This window comes from Bradysia coprophila, unplaced genomic scaffold (assembly GCF_014529535.1).
Source record: "Bradysia coprophila strain Holo2 unplaced genomic scaffold, BU_Bcop_v1 contig_24, whole genome shotgun sequence".
In the NCBI taxonomy this organism is placed as follows: domain Eukaryota; kingdom Metazoa; phylum Arthropoda; class Insecta; order Diptera; family Sciaridae; genus Bradysia; species Bradysia coprophila.
In genome coordinates, this window is record NW_023503501.1 from 7,456,666 (window position 1) to 7,481,718 (window position 25,053).

The following is a 25,053-nucleotide window of genomic DNA, read 5'->3' on the forward strand; positions in this document are numbered from 1 at the left end:
TGAAAAGATGCGTCTCTGATTTGCCACTCATTTCATAAATTAGCAAGTGGAAAAACTTCATCAACAAAATAGAAAACGAAACCGACAAAAATTGTTTAAAGACTCGCAACGTCAAATAATAAAAATTTATTGGAGTGAAACGTCTCTTCGTATACCAGACTGAGTTCAAGGTGGATACCCAAAGTATATTGTAATTTCAGTAAATGCCTTCATCTAGTTAATCCGTAATACGTTTTTCAAGGTTGTATATTTATGCAATGTTGTAGGTGCTTGAACTGTAAAACTCAGGCCAGGGGCTTGTACTGAAACGGGTCGGACACATACTTAAATCATTCGGACTTCAATTTCAAGTGTTTGATGATTCTTTTGTTACATCAGTAATTCGTAACTTTCGCTCAAATTTTAGAAATTCTGCCGTCATTTTCGTATAGAATGAGTTGAGTTTTTGATACTCATAACAATGACTACCAGTTTTTGTGGGACTTTGGAGATTTTTAGTTACACTTAGTAAGCAACACATTATTATCTAAGCGTATCCGAAAATCCTTTAAGTAACACAAAGACTGGTTGTCATTGTTATCAGTAGCAAAATTTCAGTACCGCCCAGTATTATTAAACGCCGAAAGAGATCGTCTTAAGATTTTTATCGGAAGAAAAAATTCACTTCAAGCTTGTCGGCTTATTTTTCTATACGCTCCGTGTTATTTGTGTTGGTTTTTTATATCTGTGAGATGTCGTGATTAACCATTTTTCTCCACGAAACAAAAACATCAAATTTGTTACCCAGTTTTAAAAACAAAAACAGAGGTGACAGTTCAGGGAGAAACAAGAGCGACAAGACATTTCTCCATCGAACTGTCATCAGACGAAGTATCAAAAAAACATCATTTTCTCATGGCCTTTTGAGTGGAGAAAATATGGTTAATGACACCACAAATATGACAGATACATTTTTGACTGTGTAGAGTGTAGAAACATATCACAACAAACAATAAATCTATTACTTCTGTTGTTTAAACAGTTTTTTTATTATTCCATGGCAAATCTATTACTTCAATGGAATTAACATACATTTTTTTAGACTGTTTTGAATTACTAGAATCTAATTGAATTTGAAATAAAAATTTTGATGTGCACGGGTGAGGCACGAACTCACAACCTTCAACTTGCCGGGCTGATGCTCTAACCAATTGAGCTACCGTGGACATTTTTATTTCAAATCCAATTTTGAACCGTTGGTACAACACATGATGTGTGTGTTCTTTCTTCTATATGTGTATTTCAACCTCCATTAGATACATACATACATACATTTTGTTTTACAAAGATAACAACACACAAAGCTCATTACGTTTTATCGATGTTATTCCTAAAAGTAAATGGTTTAAAACAAATTCAAAGAGTGTTCGAAACTATCAGCGAGCTTTTAAAAGGGAAAAACAGACCAAATAACTTGGAAAACAGTATTCTAATTGAGATAGTTATCAAGACAATTGATAAAGCAATTCCAGTAGGTTCAACCAAAGTCTCAAACGGCATCTCTTTTTTATTCAAATAAAGGAATTCCATTTGAATGTACTACCTCACCGACCGAAACTACTTTGTATACGCGTACACCATTAATTATGTCATTACGAATGCGTCAGATGAATGAAATATTTGATTGGATAAAAAAGAAAAAGAAAAAAAAAATTTTTCCCGAACACACCTGGATATTATTACAGAAGTTGTGTGGCTGATAATAATTATCAATTAACTGTAATTTGTATACACAAATTTCGATTCAATTAATAATGAGTTGACACAAAGGAAATGTCCCCCGAAACGAGTAGCATACAGTATACAATCAGAGTTGATTAGCCATCGAACTATTAATAATATTCGGCCGAATAAAATATCTCAATTATCAATTACAAAATAATTACTTCAATAAACATTCACTTTAAACAGTCTACATAACGCTATTCACAATTTCAGTAACGTGTGTGCACGTATTTATGTGTGTATCTATCTCCCATCTCCCATCCACCATAATAATACCGGACAACAAATAAATAATTAATTTTTTAATAAATAATAAACTCAATTTTTTTCTTTCCGTTCTTTGATAAATCTATTTGATACGCAGATTACAGAAAATATCATAATTAGATCCGTCGTGTAACAAATAATAACCTCTCTCTCTCTGGTAGTGTAATGTAATAATAAGCAGATATTAGTAAATGTGTACTACACAATCCAATAGCACAAATTCAATATAAAAAAAAAATCCCCAGTATGATGGTTCGTTAGTAATATTATTGGAATACGTATTCCAAATTGCACCCGGAGAATATGATGAAGGTATGGCTTTTTATTCCATTCCATGAATGAAGTATGAACCTCTTTTGTGTATATTAGAAGGTATTATGATGGAAAGTTTATAAATAATTTGAAAACACGCAACGTCTGTTACACACATTTCACGTATTTACTGAAAATGCTGAGTGATACTACAGTTTGGTGTAATTGATATGATATGCCCTGGACAGACAGTGGAAATATTTATGTGTGTTGATTGAAGGTCCATATTAACTCAACCGATTGGCTAAGGTGTATAGTAACGTATTGGTTTGAGTATAGCAATCTATTCCGCGGAAACAGTTTTCTTCATACCGATTTGATTGTGTAAATAGATTTAGATTCGTTAGGTTGTTTCCAGACCATGCAGCACAGGTGTTCCTTTGTTTATATCCCTGTTCATTATTTTAATCAATTAAACCTTCTGGGAACCTTTCGAACACATTAGGTCCCCGCTTGGGTACATTTAAATAAGAAAGCTAGAAAATTATTTCGGAGAAAATGGAGCAAGTATAGACAGTTAGGGCATCGTAGATGATACTGTTCTGCACACATAAAACCGTAAGCCCGCTGAAAATTCAAAATTTGAAGTGTCAAACACAAATCAAACGCAGCGTCGTATTTGAGTGATACGTACAGAGAGATGCTAATATGTCGACTTGGACGTAGTTTCGACGGATAGAGGGAGTATGTCGAATGACAGCTGGATTTTTGAAAGAGATTTCAATACATTTTCTGTCGACCAAATTCAAAATTATTTGACAATTTCACTCTATCTGTCGAAACGACCCAGTCGTGACGACTGAGTTGTCATATTAGCATCTCTGTGGATACATATCAGAGTGCGTTGAAATTTATTTTTAAATTCATTTGTTCATCCACTGATTCACCCACTCTTCATGGTTTTTCAGATTTTTCATTTGAAGTAGTATACGAACGAAAGAAATTAGAGAAAAGGAGAGAAACAGCATTGACAGTTTAGATATGAAAATGGGACTTTTTACGCGGGCGAAACAGTACTAGAAAAGTAGAAACTTTTAAGCTGTTCAAAATAGGATAAACTTATGCGCTTCTATTGAGAACAATACAACCCATAACGTTTCGGCTTGTCTGGCACGAGTGTCACTCGTTATAGTCAAGCAATGGGTTTAATAGACAGAGCTTGACTGACCGTAGAGGCGACAGACTTCCAAATAACTTTGTGAATTTTTGTGTAGATAAATACTTTTTACCTTACTAGGGAGGTTAAGTAGAGTTTCCATCTCTAGAGAAAACTCTTTACCTCGCTTGTAAAGTAGAACACTATACTACACTCGGGAAGTAATTTGTTATCTCGTATCACGATGAGCAAAAGTACATCGGCCTGAAGCCCTCGCATGCTTTTACTCATCTGGATACGAGATATCAAATTACTTCCCTCATAAAGTAATGTACTATTACAGTGAGTGAGTAATGCAGACTTTCAGAAATTTTGTTCGAAGTCAGTAGTCTCTGGTCGTAAAGGAAAATAGTGCCTGAGACTACTAATTTCGACATATTAAGGCTTTTATGTTCACTAAGGATTGGTCGATTAAGCCATCTCTCCTCGTAATCAGATCCAATCACTTCCATATACACAATATGTCCTTCATGTAACTGTAACAACTCTTCCTTTTTTTTCGTTCACGAAAATAGGCTCATCAAAATTACATTAAAATTATCGTCAAACAAAATACAACCACCACAATCGATTGTTATGAATTCATATCACCAATATTATTGAATTCGGGACAGTCATAATAATACGACAGAAAAGTTACTTTTAAACGTCGTTTAACAAACAAGTGTAATTTGATATTTGATGTAACTAACAACGAAAAACAAATAAAAAATTGGAAGTGTAAATAAACCAGTAATAACAGAATATTACCCTGTAAACACAAGTGTGATTAACCAATCAAGGTGAAAAAGGTCGAAATTATTCGCTCGTTTTGTTTCGATTGAGAGAGAAATAAAAGAAAGTTCATTTTTTTCGTTCGGTGTGCCGGGGCGTCGTAGTAAATCTGGAGACCGTTATTCTAAATAATTTTGATGATACCCACGCAAGTGGTTCGGCTCCATGTTTGACAACGGTTGAGGCGGCACTATTGACCAGCGATCCGATAGTAGCACCCCATCAACATTCACACACCGTTGGCAGCAATAACATACACAACACGGCTCTTGCAATGAGCCAGTTGGGTACGGTTTATGCAACGAAACGACGGCGACGCAATGGAAAAAGGTGAGTGGCGAATATTGAAGACGTTTTTGTGTGAGAAAAGTTTGGAAAATCAAAATTGTGGATTTAAATCATTGTTAAGTTACATTGGATGCTGGGAAAGTATTTCATGACGTGACATGACAATTTTTTTGATAAAACCAAACTCACAGGTGCCTTTTTGAGCAACAAGCTTCGGTAACGGTTTAGAGTTTGTATATCGGAGCCGAAGGCGAGGGCGAGGTATACAACTTACAACTACACTTGTCAAAAAACAGTTGCAAAAGAAAGTTGCTCAAAAACACGCGAGTTTGGGAGTATCACAAAGTTGTTTCCTAAGTAATGAAGTACGTAGCAGCATCCAATGTTTTGCTATGTAATGGTCAATGCAAATTGCTATGTAATGGCCAACTTTCGCATGGAGCAGGTAGCAAAATAGTGTACACAAAAAGGTGAGGTAAAGTTAATTTTACTTGATGGGTGTTAAACTTTGCCTCAAGACCTCACTTGTCAATGGGACAAATGGTGAAACTGGTACTTTTTGTTTATGTGATTTATCGATCGAAGCGTAGCCATGGTCTGTAAACACACAACAATAAGTGCCATTGGAAAGTATTGTACTATGAAACAAAATTCCATTTGTCTTTCACGTAAGCTTTTTCCGTTCCATCTATTGTTCAATCATTTTCAAGTAATTGTATGTGAAAACAACGAACTCCTATCAGCATGCCAATTTTTGAGAACGTGAACAAATTATCCTCTTGCAAAATTACAAATCGTTTTATTACACTAAAATTTAACAATAACAGATCTGAACGCTCAACGTAAATTGTTCCTCAATAGTTTAAACAAAAAGACCAGTAAACGAAAAGGATTTTTCTTTAAATCCAATTCTGTCGTGCTCATTCTTCCTTTTCTCACAATTCGTAAAAACGTAATTTTAATCGCTGGAACGCTATGGCTGCAAAAAAAAATTCTTTTCAATTCGTACATCCGTTCATCAATCCATCCATCCATTCTTTCGATTTGTACACAAACAAACATTTACTCGTCGGGTATAAAATAAACCAAACACATTTTACGTACAACGACTGTAGTAAAAAGCCATTAAGATGTATTATTTGATTGGAGCGGCCATTGCAAATAAAGTACGAATGTGCCTATATTATAATGCCGAAAGCGTAGGTTGACAGTAAAAAGCGATTGGTAATTTTGATACGAAAATAGTAAAGGGAAAAAAATGGCAAATGGCTATAAATCAACATAATTAATCAATTAATCATGCAGTAATAAAAAGTAGCTAAATTACCAGCACTTACGACCAATACACAGCTCTGAATGTTATACGGCTACCGTATTTTTGTTGGATTGATAAATATTTTATTGGTCGTGATATGAAATTGTGAATTTTAAATGAATATGAATCATTTATGAATATTTAATTTAAATGAGATTTTTATGTGAGGAATGTAGGCAAGACGGGGAAATGGAACTAGAGATCACTTATAAGCATTTAAAATGCAAACTTCCATAAGAGAGTTGTTAGTTTTGTGGCCTGGGAAAGGAAAACTAATCTCATTTTTCTTGAAAGGAAATGGCGTCGAATCGACACTGTCGATAGTATTTGCGATAGTATTTGCCTACAAGGCTGCGCTTCTTGTATTCATGAAAATATTTTTCCTATTCTCGATTTTTGTGAGTCGGTTGTTGCAAGATTATTTTTGACAAATAACAATTTCGATTCCCGGGTGAAAAAGGACTTCTCGCATATCATTTTCCCTAATCATGGATGATTAGTATTTGCTATTACTGTGGACGACTTTGAAATAAGAGACATATTTCGTCTCAGCTGTTTTTCATCTGATCCACTCATACAAACATTGTTTTAACATCTTTCTATTAATTAACATCTAACTCTACTGATTCTAAAAAAAAATCGCACGAAATTGCTTTTGACACCATCTTAAACATCTTGGTCAAATATTCACAATTGCTCTCACAATTGCGATTGCTACAGCTTCGTCTCGGGTCAATAAGAGGGATTCTTTTAAAAATTCACCTATCAAAATCGGATCACAGCAGACCTCAAAACAGGCCTCAGACAATCTCGATCTCGACCTTCACTTGGTTGCTGGTGGAAGATCTCCGAAGGTAGAAAAAGGGTGTTTTTTACACTCGTTTTTTGGCCGATAAATGTGAGCTAAGGTCAAGTACTTTCAGGTCATGCCACGTTTGAGAACATCCATTGATATATGTTAGAGAAAATGTCCAACAAAAATTTTCGAAATCCGTGTGAGCATCACAGGTCTGGAATGATACTGATGACGGTTGTTGTGAACATAACATGCAAATGAGGTATCAATGGAAAGGTTAGATAAAATACGTTACAACTAGCAAAGTTCACACGGATTTTGAAAATTTTTGTTGCACATTTGTTCTAACATATGTCAATGGATGTTCTCAAACGTGGCATGACCTGAAAGTACTTGACCTCAGCTTTATAACTAGTACACTCTCACCTGCATCGCTCAAATTTAATGGCCAAAAAATGAGTCTAAAAAACAAACTTTTTCTACCTTCGGAGATCTTCCACCAGCAACCAGGTGTAGGTCGAGACTATCTGAGACGTCTTTTGACGTCTACTGGCAAAGACCTTTCAATATAACCATGTATATAACCATGTATATAACCATGTATATAACCATCCCAGACGAAATAGGTCCGATTTTGATAGGTGGATTTTCAAAAGAATCCCTCACATTTTGTGTGAATTTTTTTTGATCCGAGGTGCAGCCGAGGTTAATAATCACGCGAAATCGATTATGCTGAGGGCGTCAAAAGTAATGCTTGAAACATGAAATAGTTATTTGTACCACCGAGTGATAAATGATTCTTTTGGCACTAGATGTGTATATTTTCACTTGATGCCGTAAGCCGACATAAAAAAACAACTAAAATTGATCATTTCGTCACTGACTTGAAAAAAAAAACGATTTTCGACGCATGTGGCATGTAAAAGAAATGTCTTGTCTTCGAGGGGTTAAAGAACTTTTCTTTTTCTAAAAACTCATTTTTTTATGAAACTGTTGCAATAGTTTTCTGATTCTAGTCCCTTTACGTCAAAAAAGAGTCAGCCTGTTTTTATTATGCTTTCTACACGAAGCTGCGGGAATTTGCTCATAGATAGGCCTCACAGATAAATGGAATTTTTGGCTAATACTTAAAACATATAATTCCAGTCATTGAAAGTGTATTTAAAATTCCACGAATCAATGCTAACTTTTTGCATTATTGTTCTTTGAAGAACGAATTAAGTACAATGACGCTCTTAACGATAAATCGAAAAATTACAACGAAGTTCTGTGAGATATGAAATCTCAATATTCCCATCTGCGTAACAAGCGCCTTTTGCAATTAAACCAAAAAATCCATTTTATTATACGAACCTATCACGCAATTTTTTTCGTTTTAATAATTTAAAATTAAACCTACCAGCTACCAGTCTAAATAAAAAAGACAAAATTTCGATTCTGTGAACAATAATCATTCAAAATCAAAATTATACACAAAAATGTGCGCCAACAATGCGAATTGAATGATTAAAGTGTGCGCACTCCAAACGTTTCAGATGTATGCATTGCACAGTGCTTTCTACGGCAATAAGATAGCCGTGCCTTTTTGCCCACAAATGTTCTCAGTGATATTTTGACCAAAATATCCGATTAACCTTCACCAAACTTTAGAGAATGAAAGTTCCACACGACTTTTAGCGGTACTCCCCAAAAAAAGTTCAAAAAGTTTTGTTTTTGTTCCCGTACGGACTCTCTCAAAAGGGCATTTGGGGTGCTATATAGCACCCCAAATGCCCTTTTGAGAGAGTTCGTTTTCATAGTAAATATTAACTTTTTGATTTGTTTCTTGGGAATATCGTTAAAAGTCGTGGGGAACTTTCATTCTCTAAAGTTTGGTGAAGATTGATCGGACATTTTGGTCAAAATATCACTCAGAACATTTGTGGGCAAAAAGGCACGGCTATCTTATTGCCGTAAAAAGCACTGTGCAATGCATACATCTGAAACGTTTGGAATGCGCACACTTTAATCATTCAATTCGCATTGTTGGCGCGCATTTTCGTGTATAATTTTGATTTTGAATGATTATTGTTCACAGAATCGAAATTTTGTCTTTTTTATTTAGACTGGTAGCTGGTAGGTTTAATTTTAAATTATTAAAACGAAAAAAATTGCGTGATAGGTTCGTATAATAAAATGGATTTTTTGGTTTAATTGCAAAAGGCGCTTGTTACGCAGATGGGAATATTGAGATTTCATATCTCACAGAACTTCGTTGTAATTTTTCGAGTTATCGTTAAGAGCGTCATTGTACTTAATTCGTTCTTCAAAGAACAATAATGCAAAAAGTTAGCATTGATTCGTGGAATTTTAAATACACTTTCAATGACTGGAATTATATGTTTTAAGTATTAGCCAAAAATTCCATTTATCTGTGAGGCCTATCTATGAGCAAATTCCCGCAGCTTCCACGGAGGAAATTTCTGCATTCCATTTTAGATCCAACTCTCATTAAAACCAAATCAGACCCTTAAATTAGTAAGTAAAAAACGCTCAAATTATCAGATTTAAATCGTTGATTGGACTTTAATTCTCGTTCCCGTTATAAATTTCACATACAAAGTCAAATTTACAACGGAAAATCAGTATAATATTCACAAAAATTCCTCGATTTCACATATATTTTTGTGTGTGCTTTATTTTCGTTCAGTTCCTTTTTTAACATTGGAACTATAAGTCTACAATTACCTAACTGTAATTTGCATATATATGCGCATAATCAAAATCAAAACCAAAAATCCATCAAATCAACCAGCATATATATCTAAATTAATAGTTGCAATTCCTTACCATTAACCATGAATACTATGTATAGGCGCCGCTTTTAAAGGCCATAAACTATTTTCTTTTTTTTTACATTTTTCGCTCCAAAGTATATTTGTGTGCATCGCGCTGGGTATGCAAAATGTTAAGGTGAGACGGACAAACGCGAACGCATATAAAACATGTATAGACCATGTGTAATACATGTGAGGGTTAAATTGTTAATGATATTTATGCAGCCGAATAAGAACTTAAAAAAAAAGAGTGGAGAATCTACCAAGAGCAACACTAACTATGTAATTTAAATGATTAAAATTGACGTTGTTAAAATCGTATTAAGACTTGCAGATGGATCTCTTTAGATGGTAGTTTTACGTACGTAGATATGTGGGTAACATATGCTTCGCAATGTTTATTTATTTGAATTTGTTTCGAACAAAAGCCAACAAACATTTGTTCTGGAAAATATAAATTTAAATACGTAGCGCTTTGTAAACTTGAGTTAGTAATGATAGAAAGCGACGAACCCAGCACCTAAGCCTCAATTGGGCCTGTTGTGCATTCGTACAAATCAAGAAAAATTAGTGGATCATCCCACTCCCAGCACTGGGAATTCAGAAATCGACCGTTAAACGTCTGATACGTTATGAACTCCGAGACTAGGAATGATAAACAAGAATCATAGTCCTAATTGTGACTGATCTGCACAATTCCCATAAACTTGAATGTTGGGCCAAAAGAGCCTTCACGTTACTTTTTCGAGAAAAGGGAATTCATTCTTTCATACTTTTTACGCAATTTTTTTCCTCAGCAATTACTTTTCAGTTCAATAAATATTACGCATTGGAACCGACAAAGAAGATGAATTCGGAATTTCCATGTACACACAAATCGTGACTTCTGTGACAATAAAGTCAAAGCCTTTGTGAACTTTAGTAGTTAGGCCTCGTTGGCATAAGACGATGGGTGACACCCTCATTGATGGACTAAATTGTGTAAAGTTAAATGGACTGAATGAAGAAGTGCGTTAACCCTCGAACTGCGATTTATTTAATTTTCGAATGAAAAATCAACTTGCGGTATCGCCGCATTAAAGTTATTCCAATTCAATATAACCAGAGGTATTTTGTTACATTTTCAAAACTTGGTCACAACGACTAAAATATTAACGCTCGGGAATTGTATGCGGTGAAATGAATAATTTCTTACCGCCATGGTGCGGTATCTCTTAAGTTTACTCATATTCGAAAAATACCAGTAAGAATGAATTTCGAAAACTATATTTTCTTTCTGTTTTTGTTGTTCGGGTTAAAAATAGGAACATTCTTGATAAGTGCAATGTGTTTGAATATAACAAATTGTGTAAAATATAGAACAGATTTACGGGCAAAATGCAAAACAAGTGCAATGTTACAAGTTAAGTTGTAGCGGAGAAAAAAAACGGCAACAACAACAACAGCACAACAGTTTGTTTAATCGATACGTTCATAAAGTATGACTATAAACAAGATATTATTTTATTGCTTATATTTTATAGAAATATGACAAGGATACGGCTACATAATATGAGGATCGATGGATATAATAGGGGAGTTATGGGTTTCCTTTTTTTTCCGTTGTGGGGTGGAAAGTTATAAATGTTCATAAATCAAATAAACAATCTAATTTTCGAATGAAAACTACATAAATTACTAACAAAAAAATATTGTTAGTTTTTCGTTGAATAATTTTTCTTGTGTTTTTTTTTTCTGGTTTTAATTGGCTGGAATAACAAACATATCTTCGGCATGACTATATAATTTAACAGGTTTCCTTGTTCAGTTTGATGTTCCTTTTTTGTGTACTACTTCATAAACCGATAACATGTGTGTGTCGCACATAATCCCACGGTTTGAACCCATAACTCATTGTGCATTAAACTATTGAATATGAAAAGCACAAGTTCTACGACTCTTATTTTTGAAAGAAAGAGAACTTTAGAGTGGGAGTAGAAAATTCAAAACTGCTGCAAATGTCGAATGAATTTGAAAAGTAAAAACTTTATGTAGAAGATCTGTCCTGCCAAGTAAAATTTTTGAGCTGTCCAACACAATAAATTGTATCTTTTGAATTTCATACTTCATTTGCTACCAATGGCTTCATTTTGTCAGCAATTTGGACTTTCTACAATGTATGCCGGCTTAGAGTTGCACTAATCTGACGAATCGATAATGTTCTCCTAGCACTCTAAAATAAGAGTCGCAGATTAAGTGCTGCTCTCATTTTATAGTTTATTATCGTGGAATAATGAGGAATGTAACCCACAGTCGACGACTTTCAACTAAGTGACGCTTTTCGTTTCAGATGTTTTTCAGCTGAGGGATCGTTTCATTTTCAGTTCAGTGCTGCCAGCAGGGAAATATTTTTCCATTACTGTGATAGAAAATTCATTGTATGTGCACCAACACACTGTCGCCTATGCAGTAAAATATGATTCAAAATAAACCAATACACGGTGTTAACTTACCTTGTGCCTTGGCATACGTGCAAATCTTGTATATTGGTCTATGTTTTAAGTAGAGGTCGAGAATCGTTTTTTCATCGAATTTCATGAACTTTCGACATGTAAGATTCATTATTCACGTTTTCGAGTGTTAATTGACCTCGGCTTCGCCTCGCTTTCTTCATTTTTATGTTCTGTTTAGAGTATCTGTGGCGGGCGGTAGATTTTAGGCAATTTCGCGAATTGTATCCCGATCGAAGTGATACTATTGTTTGTATGAGTGGATCAGCTGACAAACAGCGCAAACAAAGTGCGCCACTTATTTCAAAGTCGCAGACTGAATAATGTAGGTTCGTAATAGTGACCTCATGAGCGACTTCTCACACACTGTACAAGTGTACAAGCTCTCCAGTAGTCAGGCTAGTTTCTTTTTTTTTGTATCTGTAGATCACTTCACGAACTGACAACTTCTGGAACACCTGGAACTTTTACAAGAAAAATCTAATTTGACAAAAATAGAAAATTTTCGTCGAGTTGAATTTTCTTGTAAAGATAGAAGTTACCAGTTCTGCGAAATTGGCTATCTATTTCGACTGTATACTCGCATGCGTCTTCAAACATTTGAGTGTAGCGCTCGGTTATTTTACTTCCGTCATTGCAGCTCTTTTCTAATTTAAATCTCAATACAAAAAACTGGAATAAAACAAAATCGCTAATCGGATGTAGGATGGCTTTGTAGGATGAATGAGTCAGTCAGACATCAAATAAACAGCAGACTAACGAAAAATCATATTGCCACATCCCAGCCGAAACTAAATATTTTATGAATCGACACAATATTGCCAAGTTTGAAATTTCTGGAAAATTTTCACGTCAATAAAATGTTCAGTCAAACTTCAAGGTATCATTAAACGAAACCTTTTATTACTTAATGAATGAGTAAACGAGCAAAGTGTATTTCATAAAGTCTTCCTAGAATGAAAGCTATATTCCCTTTCGTTAAACAATTTAATTCTATACTCCAATTGAACAAGAACAAAGGAAGACCAGAGCTAGAAAAAGAAACCAGTTTCATCATTAATGACAATAAAGTTTATGTCTTGCCTTATAATAAAGCCCACATCAGATGGGTTTATGCACTCATACACACATTCACAGCAACACAACAAAAAAAATCTTGTGAATAAAACAATCCACCACCGATATATATATGCGGTAATATCAGTTCAGTCTGATAGCCCAGTTATTACCCATTATAACTCAGATTTGCACACATCTCACATACATATAATTTAATTAAGATTTTCGTTCTTTATTATAATTATTAAATAAATTCCGAGCGCTATCAATATTTATCTTCTGCATTTTGATACCCATCCACCCATCTACACCGTTCGAATTGTATATCATTTTCTACCATGCCACAATTGATGAACATCGCAGACCGATGATTTTTATGGGCCAATATTTATTTTTAAAAACATTTTTTTTTCTGCCTGTATGCCCAGTCAATCATTTGGATGTGGCTGGTTGTTGTTGCCTCTTTTTTTTGGTATTAAGTATTTTGATGTGCACAAAACGTTCAATATGTACAAGGTAATATTATATCTTCGGCAAGGTTGCTTTTTTCCACATTTTTTTTATTCTTCACCCGTTTCGTTATAAAATCCAGTAGCCAAAAAAGATTGTTATGGTCCGAAATTATACGTTTGTGATTATGTTTTTGATTTTGTTTTGTTGTTTTGCTTGACTATTCACTTTATTAATAAAAATCAATTGCTGTTATACCACATATCGTACCCTCCAGGGTGTTTCTTAATTTGAATATTTGCCATTGAATTGATATACGGAGATTAACTTTTCAATGCCCAGATATTGGGCTAACGAAGTCGTAACTGATTATGATTGGATTTAGAATTATTTAAATCAGTGAGACAGGGCCTATTTTAGGAATTTAATTCTTCTTTAAAAAAAATTCTAAAATTTCTTACAATTCACGCCGCAAGTGCGCCTAAAATTTAAATTTCAAGTGAACGAGTCGATGAAAAAGTGAACCGAAAAATACATCTCAACGCTTCCTTGTATGAAAATGATGCTGCGTTAGAATGACTTGCGTGAGAGAGATTATGAATTTCGCCGCACTTACGGCGTGAATTCCTAAAATACCTAAAAATTCAAAAGATTCCTAAAAATTCATAAAATTCAACTTAAGTTTACAATTTTCTATAAAATTTTTTTTGGAATATTTAGATTTTATATCCCTAAAAATAGGCCCTGGTGAGACCATGGCGATTTCATTTATTAAAAATTAATCATCAAAATCTGGTCATCGAAATCAGACCAGGGCAATTTAAATTCAGTTATTGCTAACGGCCGTTGTGATTCCTAAGAAATGAAGATAATCTGACGATTTGCTGTGCTAAAACCAACGTGTAACCCTTTTAATTGCAACGGAAGTTGAACATAAGTAGTAAACTTAACCAAAAAAAAAACATTTTCAAAGAATGAATTAAAGCAAATTTCAAACCTCACTCTCATAAAACAGAGCGCTGATAAAGTGATGTTATCTGATCAGTACAGTCAAAATAAAGCTTATAATTAACATAATCTCGTCAGACATAAGTCTGGTTAACATGAAATCATAAATTATACATCGAAACTATCAAAATAACGATTTTTACAACCCACCTGCATGGCATGGCATATAATACAATGCGATTTTGAAGTGTACATATCGTCTCAAAAATGTAATATAAACAACAGCATGATATGGTGAATGGTGGTGTGTATTATAAAATAATATTCGTACTCACCATCTCTCATACCATAATCAGAGACAAGATTGCTAATGTGATGTTCATAACTCTTCAGTGGCGCATGGAAGCGTGAAATTTGCAAGAATGAATTTTTTTTGTTTTGTTTCAACTTCATTTTGAAATCATCTTTCGCGTATTAAACTCTTTTTTAAAACAATAATATAATGTAAATAAATGAGATCCATATAAATGCATTGTATAAGGCAAGTGCACAGCCCAATTAGCATATTATAATTCGTTTATAAATGCTCTCTTTGTAGCTTTCATACCTGTTATTTGAGATTAAAAACAAAACCTTGGAACCGAAATAATTAGTTTTGTCTTTAATAGTTACGCTGATGTTGATTTGGTGTATTTGATAAGCAGGTGAATGAACATTAGTACAAGCTCGTTGCTGTTTAAATGAGCTAAATGATCTGTTGAGTTTTTATCTGAGTAAATACATTAATCGAAACAACCGCTTTGGTTTACAGACGTTTGAAATTCGATAAGATTCAGATCGTAACTTTAACACATACTTCTTACATACTCTTTTAGGAACTTTAGCCTGTCACAGACGGCAAGCATATTAACAGTTTTACTATTTTTACTATTTAGTAGGTCTTCATTTGATCGAAGATTTTCAGAGATTGATTGCAGAAATCCTTTACTTCATTTGTTTTGAACATGCCTTTTTCTATATAATACCTCATTAGTCAAAGCTTGAAGTTTATTCTTGCTGTCGTTGTCAATAACAGATGACAGCCGTCTGTAACAGGTTAATACACAAAATCGACTTGTTCCTTATTAAGCATACCTTTAGTCGTCTAAGTATCTTAGTTTAAATTAATATCCTTATCCAACCAGTTCTTTATCGTTCATATGAAGACCCTTTCCCTCGCTCGTAAAGTAAAACGCCATACTTTACACGTGAAATAATTTGATATCTCGTATCACGATGAGTAAAAGTACCTCAAATTACTTCACTGGTATAGTAATGCACTATTACTAGCTAATCTATTACTTCATTTGACCCAAGCAATTTTCATTTTGAATTTATGATTCGTTCGGTCGAAGTTCGGTCGGTCAAGTTACGATTCAATGTGTTTCTCAGACTCGGTTGCTGTAATTACGGACCCTATTTCAATTACTGACATTGTTTCAATTTAAGTCTGCTTTTCACTTAAAAATGTTCGCGGTAAGAGAGTACCGTGAAGGATTTCTATTGGTTGAAATTTGAAATTCGTCTCTCTCGTATTATAACCAATAACAATCCTTCACGAAGCTCTCTTACGACGAAATATTTTAAGTGGAAATCAAGCCCTAACATTCAAATCATTCAAATGTAGGCCCTGTGGCTACTGCCTGTCGATTGCAGTTTGTGATGCAAAAACACACTCCATCGTTATCGCATTCTTTAGACTATTGGAAGCATTCGAACTTCTTCCAGGCGACGTATTACAATGTTCATTATCAGTAATTTAAGAGTCCTCATATAATTTGAGACAAGATGAAATTGTGGAATGTTCTGAGTTATGCGACCGTTGATTCATCCTAATCCATATCCCAAACATTATTCGAACAACTGTCGCTAGTACAAGAAACTTCAGGTCTGCAGAGATTCAACTAAAAATATTTTGGCCACTATTTGAGAACAACAACCAAATTGAATAAGAATTTATGGTTTGAGAGTTTCGTCAATTTTAAGCAAATTTATGCTCGAATGCTGGGTATATGACGGTACTATACGAAGAATAAAGGGAATTGTCTCATAATGTTTTCGGCAATTATGTAAAAACTTTACATGTAGCTTTAACATACGTTTCCCCACTGTAGAAAACTCAAGCCAGAGCTCATCGCTAACCTTTTCATCAATGAATCGATATCAATAACCTGCGGTTCAAAAACCAACCAAAACTAACTTCCCAAGTTCAATAACATCCCATTAACATCCCAAAACATACATTCAAATGAAAAGTAGATCATAAAAGCATGTCCAATGTCCAGTACAATATTATCATGGCTGATTGATCATCTGTTTTATAGGTATATGGGCAGCATAAATTCCACACATACACAAAAAACCGTCCATAAAACTTCGATTTTCATTCCCGTTTTAATTAATAATAAATATTTATATTTCGTAATATTACCTTCTTCCGTTGAACATTAATTAGGAACAGACATCACAGACATAAAGAGCCAGACAAAACGTAAAGAAACCATCTGAATTATTTTTTTCCCTCTCGTTTTGTAATCGGAAAAAAGTTTATTACAACCAAATTATATATCTTCATTTTTCGGCATACCGATGCTGAGCATAACCACTAACCAGTGCCTCCTAAAATGGTCTTTTAGTTTGATGATAATTTTTGTGGTTAAAAAGATATTGGGTTCATCTGATTCGAAACTATTTTATATTCAATTCTTCCTCTTTTCTGTGCTGCTGTTGCTGCTCGCGCTGCTAGCCCCAGCTAAACCATTTATTCATTTGATTTATCTCTGTGAATCTTTTTTATTTTTTTTATTTTATTTGTTCTTGTCGATTATCTCCGTTTATTTGAATGTTACATATGAATGCGTTTTAAAATATACTTATACATACAACTACGCTACCTTTAAGCACCTATAAAAATGGATATAAACAACATATTGATAAAATCTTGACCACAACTTTAATTCATCACCTTTTGACCAAATAATTAAGACATCTTGTTTTGCCTTCTTTTACGGAAATTTACATTGACCAGTTCGCATTTATACACACTCCACGCCGTACAAAAAACAAAGCAGAATTGCGTCAAATGCAGAAAACATTGGATCGTTTTGCGTTTTCATCCACTTTTTATTTATATTTTATTTAGTTATTTTGCATAAAATTAGCATATTAATATCGCAGTTAATTGCTTTTAAAAGGACTATTAAACGCACCTTTTAAATGGCTAAATTTGGATTTGTTTTTATAAGAAAAAAAAATCAGAAAAAAAATTCTTTTCAATATTTGTAATCTGGGAAAAATACTTTGCGTACCTATATTTGTCGCAAATATTTTAATTGAAATGTTTGCATATTTCCAAATTGATTAACTGAATTCAAATAGATGAAAGAAACGGATCGAATGACAGCATAAATACCTGAAATTGAAGATATATTTTAATGAACCGCTAGAATTTTAAATCAGAATCTGAATTCATGCTGAAATTTCACTGCATCTGACGGCATTATTACCATAAAAAAGAATATTTCAATTATGGGCCTATGTAAATAGTCTTTCCTCCAATTTAGATGTTTTACCCTTTATGAAACAGAGCGATACCGAGTTTTACATCAAATAAATGTTAGTATACTGTATAAGCATATCACCAGTAATTTAAAATTTTCTTTATTTTTACTGAAAATGCATGACCATGATGAGTATTTACATGTTTTATAATTTTTAAACTTCATTAGCTGGATGTTGGATGGGTGTGTTCCAAGAATGCTGGTAGCATTCCCCTGTTGTATGGCCAGAGAAATTTTGTTGCACAAAACATTTTTGGCGCGAATATCACCCGTGTCTTCAATAAGCATATTGCCAAGTTTGTGAATGAATTGTTTCGTCTCTTTACACCATGGTCCTAAAGTTTTGAAAGCTAGACCAGCCAGAAGAAAATTGGATGCCTTTATCTATGTATAGTGACTGTGTTTGTGATTACAGGCGCGTTTTGCTGCTGAGCCTGCCTTTTCGCCTGTTGTATTTAAATATGAAGCTGCTAATTTGTCCACACATTCTGATTCTTCAGTCTGTTACTTCGTTTGATCTTTTTTTTAAAGTTGATGCAAAATCTTTCACTTCATTATTTGAAACTATCATTTTACTATATAAGACCAGATTAGCCAATTCTTATCGCATATTTATTGACTTCAATGGCGATAACAAATGATAAAGCCACCGGGTTTAACGCAACATATGATTATCACGATAATACGTAATCGAAAATAACGAGACTTGGCCGGCGCGAATCATGAAGGAATTTTTAAGCTAAATGTAGATCATGCTGTCTTCTACATTTTTCCCCATTTGGCCAAAAATGTTCCATCATGGCGTCACGGATAAAAATCGTTTTTAAGAATATGTAAGCAAAAAATTGTCATTTAAGTGGTAGTGGTAACGTTTCCTTAAAATACAGACTGTCAACCAAACTTCACTCTAAGCTTGTTTAGCTGTTGTGCCACTAATACGCTTATGCAAACACCCTAATACAAACACACTGTTCAAACGTCGTTTCACAGGGTTTCATAGTCACACACATATGAACGTTGTAGTGGTCACGCCAGTTAAACAAACTTATTCCACACAAATTCGGTTGGCGTTAAATGTATTTTCTCTGTGCATTTCTTAACGCAAAGCGAGGTCGTGTGATGCTGTTTGGAGCGAAATCTAACCAAATTGTTGTTAGAAACTTTTAAATCCCGTCTTATAACTAATGGACCAAATACAAATACAAATTTTGAACTTAGAGGTACTCATTAATACAAATTGAAAACTGATCCATATTCCTGTTAACATCCACCAAAGTAAGTTAAGATAAGATAATTGCTATTACAGTTTACATAAAATCACAGAAAAAAAAGGACTACAGCAAAAGTCACACTTCTTAGTCAATTTCTAATCAACTTTCGTCTCCCCTTAAAAATCACAAATTTATGCTGACGTCCTTCAAATAACTCCTCAGATTATTATTAAAAACTCCTCCACTCTTCTCGTTCTTCACTTCACGACCTCGTTGGAAAGTTGTGAACATCACAATTGAATGTCATCATCTCGCTCAGATAATTGGGTAGGAGTTGAAAGTTGACAGAATGACAGTAGCTTTTCTTCGTTACGAAATTAATGGTCCGCTAGAGATTCGTATTTCTTTCCTTGCGATAACACGTTCTTTGTGAATTACTCGATGTTAAAAATTATGAATTTTTTAAGCAGCATTATAATTACACGTATTTTACAAATGCAATTGAATTATGTCGTCTTAAAATCTAGAAATTAATATTTATCCGCAAACATTAGTCTATTTTGAAGGCTATTCATAAATAAATCCGATTATTTTAGCTCGGCATCGGCTCGATTATAATATTTTTAAACACCAAAACAAGTCATTGATCATATATATTCACATAAATTACATTAAAAGTATAAGTAAGAATGTATTAAAATTCTATGGCAACAAATTCGACTCGGCATTTCGTTTCTCTTTTTTTTCTTTAATATCCAACGAGGAATACATGCGAATATAAATATTAAATTGTGTGGCTGAAGTTGTTTCAATGAGCAAAAAAAAACATTCAATTTTTCAATATCCTCTCTCTCAACACTAAGCCTTTAGCTATAAGCCAATTTATCCGCTTAGTTGGTAATTGATTTGAGAATAATTGAAATTTCACTGCCTTTTTTTTGCAAAGAAGAAAAAAGAAAAAAATCGTATGACTGAATGCGATAAATTAATTTTTATCGCTACATTTTCACGTTTTGCAGTACGTTAAGCACAAATTTCGAAAATGTAAATATACAACGGTTGAATCGGAAACTCACAACATTGAATTTTGTGAACTTCGGAAATGATGATCAATGCCATTCGATTACAGTCAATTACGAAACCCATTGATTGATGATTCGAATGATAATCCAATATACCATATTGCACAAGTCTAAAATAATATAATTAATAGTAAAAACGAGTAACTATTCGGCTGATGGTTGTATGTTATATTGCCATACTGTCCTCCACCTAATCAATCTACTTCTTTTACTTGTTATAATTTATATATCCTTAATACAAAAGGTACCTTCACCTACCTACTCCACATAAATAATTCATTTCTTATTTAAATTAATTAAAGCAATTATTCATTTTCTTGTCAAAATAAAACAATCAATATTCATATTTTCGACATTAACTGCTTAAACTAAGTCGTAATATCGTTGATAGCATTTTTTGGGGGGAATGGGAAATTTCGTTTTTATTATTTAATGGCAAAATATGGGGAGATAGTTATCATTACGTTATACTTAAATGTGAGGCTTACATTTTGATTAAAACCATATTTTTTTCGGTGGTCGAGAAACTTGCTTCGTTTTCGGTATGAGATGGGGGTAGGGGTGTCTAGTTATAATTTTTTCCTTTTTTGCTTCAATAGGCTTGCGGTGGTATACTATGTGATTGTTTATCGAGAATTTTGACTAAAAAGCCGAAGAGCCACAACGGCCATAGAGTTTGTAACAAGAAATGTCATGGAGCGTTTACGTTTTCTCATTAGGCTAATTATTATGAAAAGAACGTCAAAATGTTTCACCATACTACGAAACACGAATTTTCATAGCTCAAACAAATACGATCAAAGAATGGATCTGTGAAATTAAAATTATTTTCTGTCCCTCATTTAGGGGGATATTGAAGGGATGGAACACATCTTTAATTTTGAAAGGGAGCCTATTTCTGGCCTTATTTCGTGGATCATTTGTTAAAGTTTTACTTTTCATGAAAATAAGTGAAATGAATAATCCCTATCAAATGCCCGCTGTAGCTCAGAAAATTCACGAATTAATTGCACTGACTAACATTTGAAAATATTTATCGATAAAACAACAAAAAATGTCAAGAAAATTCGAGAAAATCAAAAATCTTAGGAAAATTGAACAAATTAAGAGCGCTCCCCTCAGTCCTTGGCAATTTTCTAGCCTACATTTGTGCGCAAAAATATTCGTTTTTTGATGATTTCTCTGAACCAAAACTTTTTTTAAAAAAGTAAAACCATTAAAGCATGCAAAAATGTGTTACTTTTAAGAGAAAAATTGGTTTGTGGTCGAAAACTTAGCCCACTTGGAGAAACCTTTGCAAAACACATAAATTTACACATTTGCAAAAGTTTCCCAAAGTGGAATAAGTTGTCATCCACAAACCAATTGTTCCCTTAAAAATAACACATTTTATTTTATTTGTTGGTTTTGAGACCGTTCTAACAGCCTTTTACAGCCAATTACAAGTTCAGTCTGGACCACCGGCTTTACGTGACTTCCGAACCACGCCTCGAATTACTCTCTGAGGAAAGTTAGGTGCGAAATTGATATCTCGCCTTAATGTAGGCTAGACATATGTACACAAACTCATCGTATTTGGGTTACGTCATACGATTCATTCAGTGTGTACATCGTTGCAGCCACCAAACACACAGCAACTACCCAAATTATGAAGCTTGAGTGAACTAAGGACGTTACCAATGCGATATAATCGCTAGAAAAATTCCATGCGGAATTTGTCTGTCACGGGAATCGAACCCGGGTCATTTTGGTGGAAGGCTAGTACGTAACCACTGAGCCATCCCGTCACTAATGCCGTTGCATGCTTTAATGGTTTTACTTTTTCAAAAAAAGATTTTGGTTCAGAGAAATAATCAAAAAACAAATATTTTTGCGCACAAATGTAGGCTAGAAAATTGCCAAGGGGTGAGCACTCTTCAGGAAAATTCGACAGAATCAGATAACTTTTAAATAAAGAATCGATTTACAACTGTTTACTAATAAGGTCAAAACCAGTGCCTAAAATCTTTCAGTATTCTAAAAAAATCCGAAAATTTTAGGTTACTTGAAACATTGCCACACAGATTTGAATGAAACTTTACATTTTTCTGGTCAGGATTTTTCCTGAAACTAGCAGACTTAATGGTTCGAACGTAAACCTGATTTTTGATCGCGACTTCAGTCGACCTGATGCAAACCTCTCATGTCAGCGAGTCGTGAAATGCTCCACATCTTGATACCAGTTCGTCAAATCTCAGACTCTAAAGGTGTTCGTCAAATCTCAGACTCTAAAGGTGTTCGTCAAATCTCATACTCTAAAGGTGATAGAAAAAGTTGTACAAAATGATTATACTCAAATCAGCACGCAATCCACAACCTTTATTGTTACTAAATTAATTACTTCTCTTGTGTAAGCTTTAGAGCTTGCTGAAAAAATCTGTTACTTCATTTGTTAAACAGATTTTGTTTTTTGTAGAACAGTACCAGGCTCGTCGCTTATTTTTGCCTGCTGTGACAATGGTACACAATAATTTTTCTAACAATTTTGGAATTACGACTCCATCTAAATTACAGATTCCTCGTTCATTAAATTTGATTAGAACAGTTCGAATGACCATTGGACTATATCAGTCGCTCAGTAATTTAGATCAATTTCTGCTAATACAATTCGCCATCCAATAATTCACAACATTTGCATATATACGATTTCATAGCATTCTGCACACATGTAATTTATTGTCCATCCGTTAATCAAACCCTGTATATACAATGTTTGTTACGGTGTATACAATGTTATCTTCACCTTTTTTTCTTCTTCTTTTAATTTATTTTATTCTCTGTCGCTTTTGAGTGTTCATCATCATCGTTCGAACCATACCGTTCATTGAACAGAAGTTTGTAACCCAAGTGAGAAACTATTGTGTGTCCGTAACAAAGCACAATCTTGACTTGAATGTGCTGTACAAAAAGTAAATAAAAAAAGAAATGAAAAAACACTACTGTGAGATTGCTGCGTTCGATATCAGAAAGAAATATACGAAATAATTGGTAAACTTCTTAAATACTCTTTTTTTTTGTTGCTTTTTTTTTCTTAGTTTTATTATATTTTAAATGAAACGAAATGAGGTGTTGGATTTGTTGGGAAAAAGATTACCGGAGATAGTAAAAAAAATGTTCAATTTATGGAAACTTATACTATCATTAAAACACTTTTGAATCTCTTTGAATTGGGTGTAATTTATTAATGAAGCAAAGTGCATCGCATAGTTAAAATGCAAGTCTCAATAAATGTGTAAATTGTATTTTAATCTTCGTACCATTTACCATTTTACAGTTTATTTCTCTTTATTCATTTTATTAACTGGAGAGGTCGTATTTCCCATCATAATGCACATTTCTAATTCCAAGACATCATTCATGTTTTCACTTTGATGTTTTGAATGAACGAAATGATAGGAAGATACAAAAAAAAAAAAATAGAAAGACGAACGACTAATCAAACCTTAAATTAATCTACAGCACGTGATTGCATGATCCATCTTCGTATCAGACAATAACATTGTAAATAAAGTGTAATTCATGTTGGTTGTAACGCCCGATTTACAACACGGAATATCGGTCAGTAAGCAAAAAAAAAAGGAAAAGAAAAACGGTAGAGTATTTTGATGACAGTTTATGAGACCTGTCTATGAAATGAACCAATCAATGAATTAATGATGGAGCGGTTCTTTACTGGCTCATCAGTAACGCAAACTTTGTACGTTTCTCTCTCGTTTTTTTGGTCATTACAATCATCTCAAACAAGTCAATTATAGTGTAGTGGTTAGCTCGACTGCTATCGATTGAGTTAGACTTGATTTTCGAAAAAAGCACTCCGTTTTCTTTCCGTTTTTACACTTTTGCACTAAAAGAGGCGTGGTTTAGCTAGTGGAAGATCAAAACCATTGTGGGAACTCAACCGCAGACAGATTTGACCCGATTGTCAGGTTTGTAAACAAATTGAATCGGTTCGAGTCAAGTTGAGTGTGTAGAGCTCTCACAAGGCTTACCGGCAAAAGCATTGTTGGAAAAACTGTTACTCGACTCTTACTAGTTTCGCTCCTTACACATCACAGATGGGACTGTTTGTCGCTCAGCTTGTAACTGGCACAGTAAAATATTTCGGTAATGAAAGAGACATAAAATCATGAAATATTATAACGAAGTATTTCGTAATATGCCTACAAAAGCACTCTCAAATTATTTAAGCTTTTATAAAAGGCAAGCGTGTCACCAATAGAATTACAGATTATATTACTTCTTTTCAACTGACTGGTAAAAAATCTTTTACTTCATTAGATTTAACATTATACAGAGCGGAACCTAATAATTAGAAATAATTCACGGAATTTCTCAAAATTTCACTAAAAGATTCTCCAAAGTTTGTAGAGAAATATTTCTAAATATAATGCCCTCAACCAGAGTTGCTTAGTTGTTTACTTCTTCGTCTTCGTTAGCCATAAAAAATGAGTGACCGTTTCAAAAAGATATTATTTACCTATTTTTATGTAACTCTTCTTATTGTGAAATCCATTAAAATCGCCGTCAATACGAAGGGTTCTATTTTAATTTATGGCACATAAAACTGCTTTTTGAATCTATAATTCCCGGCAGGTGTGTGGTTTGTTCTTTTTCGTTGCCAAAAATTTGTCAACCGTTTTTTTGTTTTCTTCCTTCTTTCATTCATTTTTCTGTAATTTTCTAAATTG

The 25,053-nt window shown here is 33.8% G+C and overlaps 1 protein-coding gene across 6 annotated transcripts in view; it reads left to right on the forward strand.

The window, feature by feature from the left end:
* Positions 1-25,053, forward strand: part of LOC119077662 (aryl hydrocarbon receptor) — a 68,846-nt gene that overhangs the window by 1,071 nt on the left and 42,722 nt on the right. For all 6 annotated transcript variants that reach the window (XM_037184886.1, XM_037184887.1, XM_037184890.1 and 3 more), the window contains exon 2: positions 4,015-4,603. In XM_037184886.1, the coding sequence (XP_037040781.1) occupies positions 4,548-4,603 (56 nt within the window). In that variant the 5' untranslated portion in view covers positions 4,015-4,547. The remainder of the gene's footprint in view (positions 1-4,014; positions 4,604-25,053) is intronic.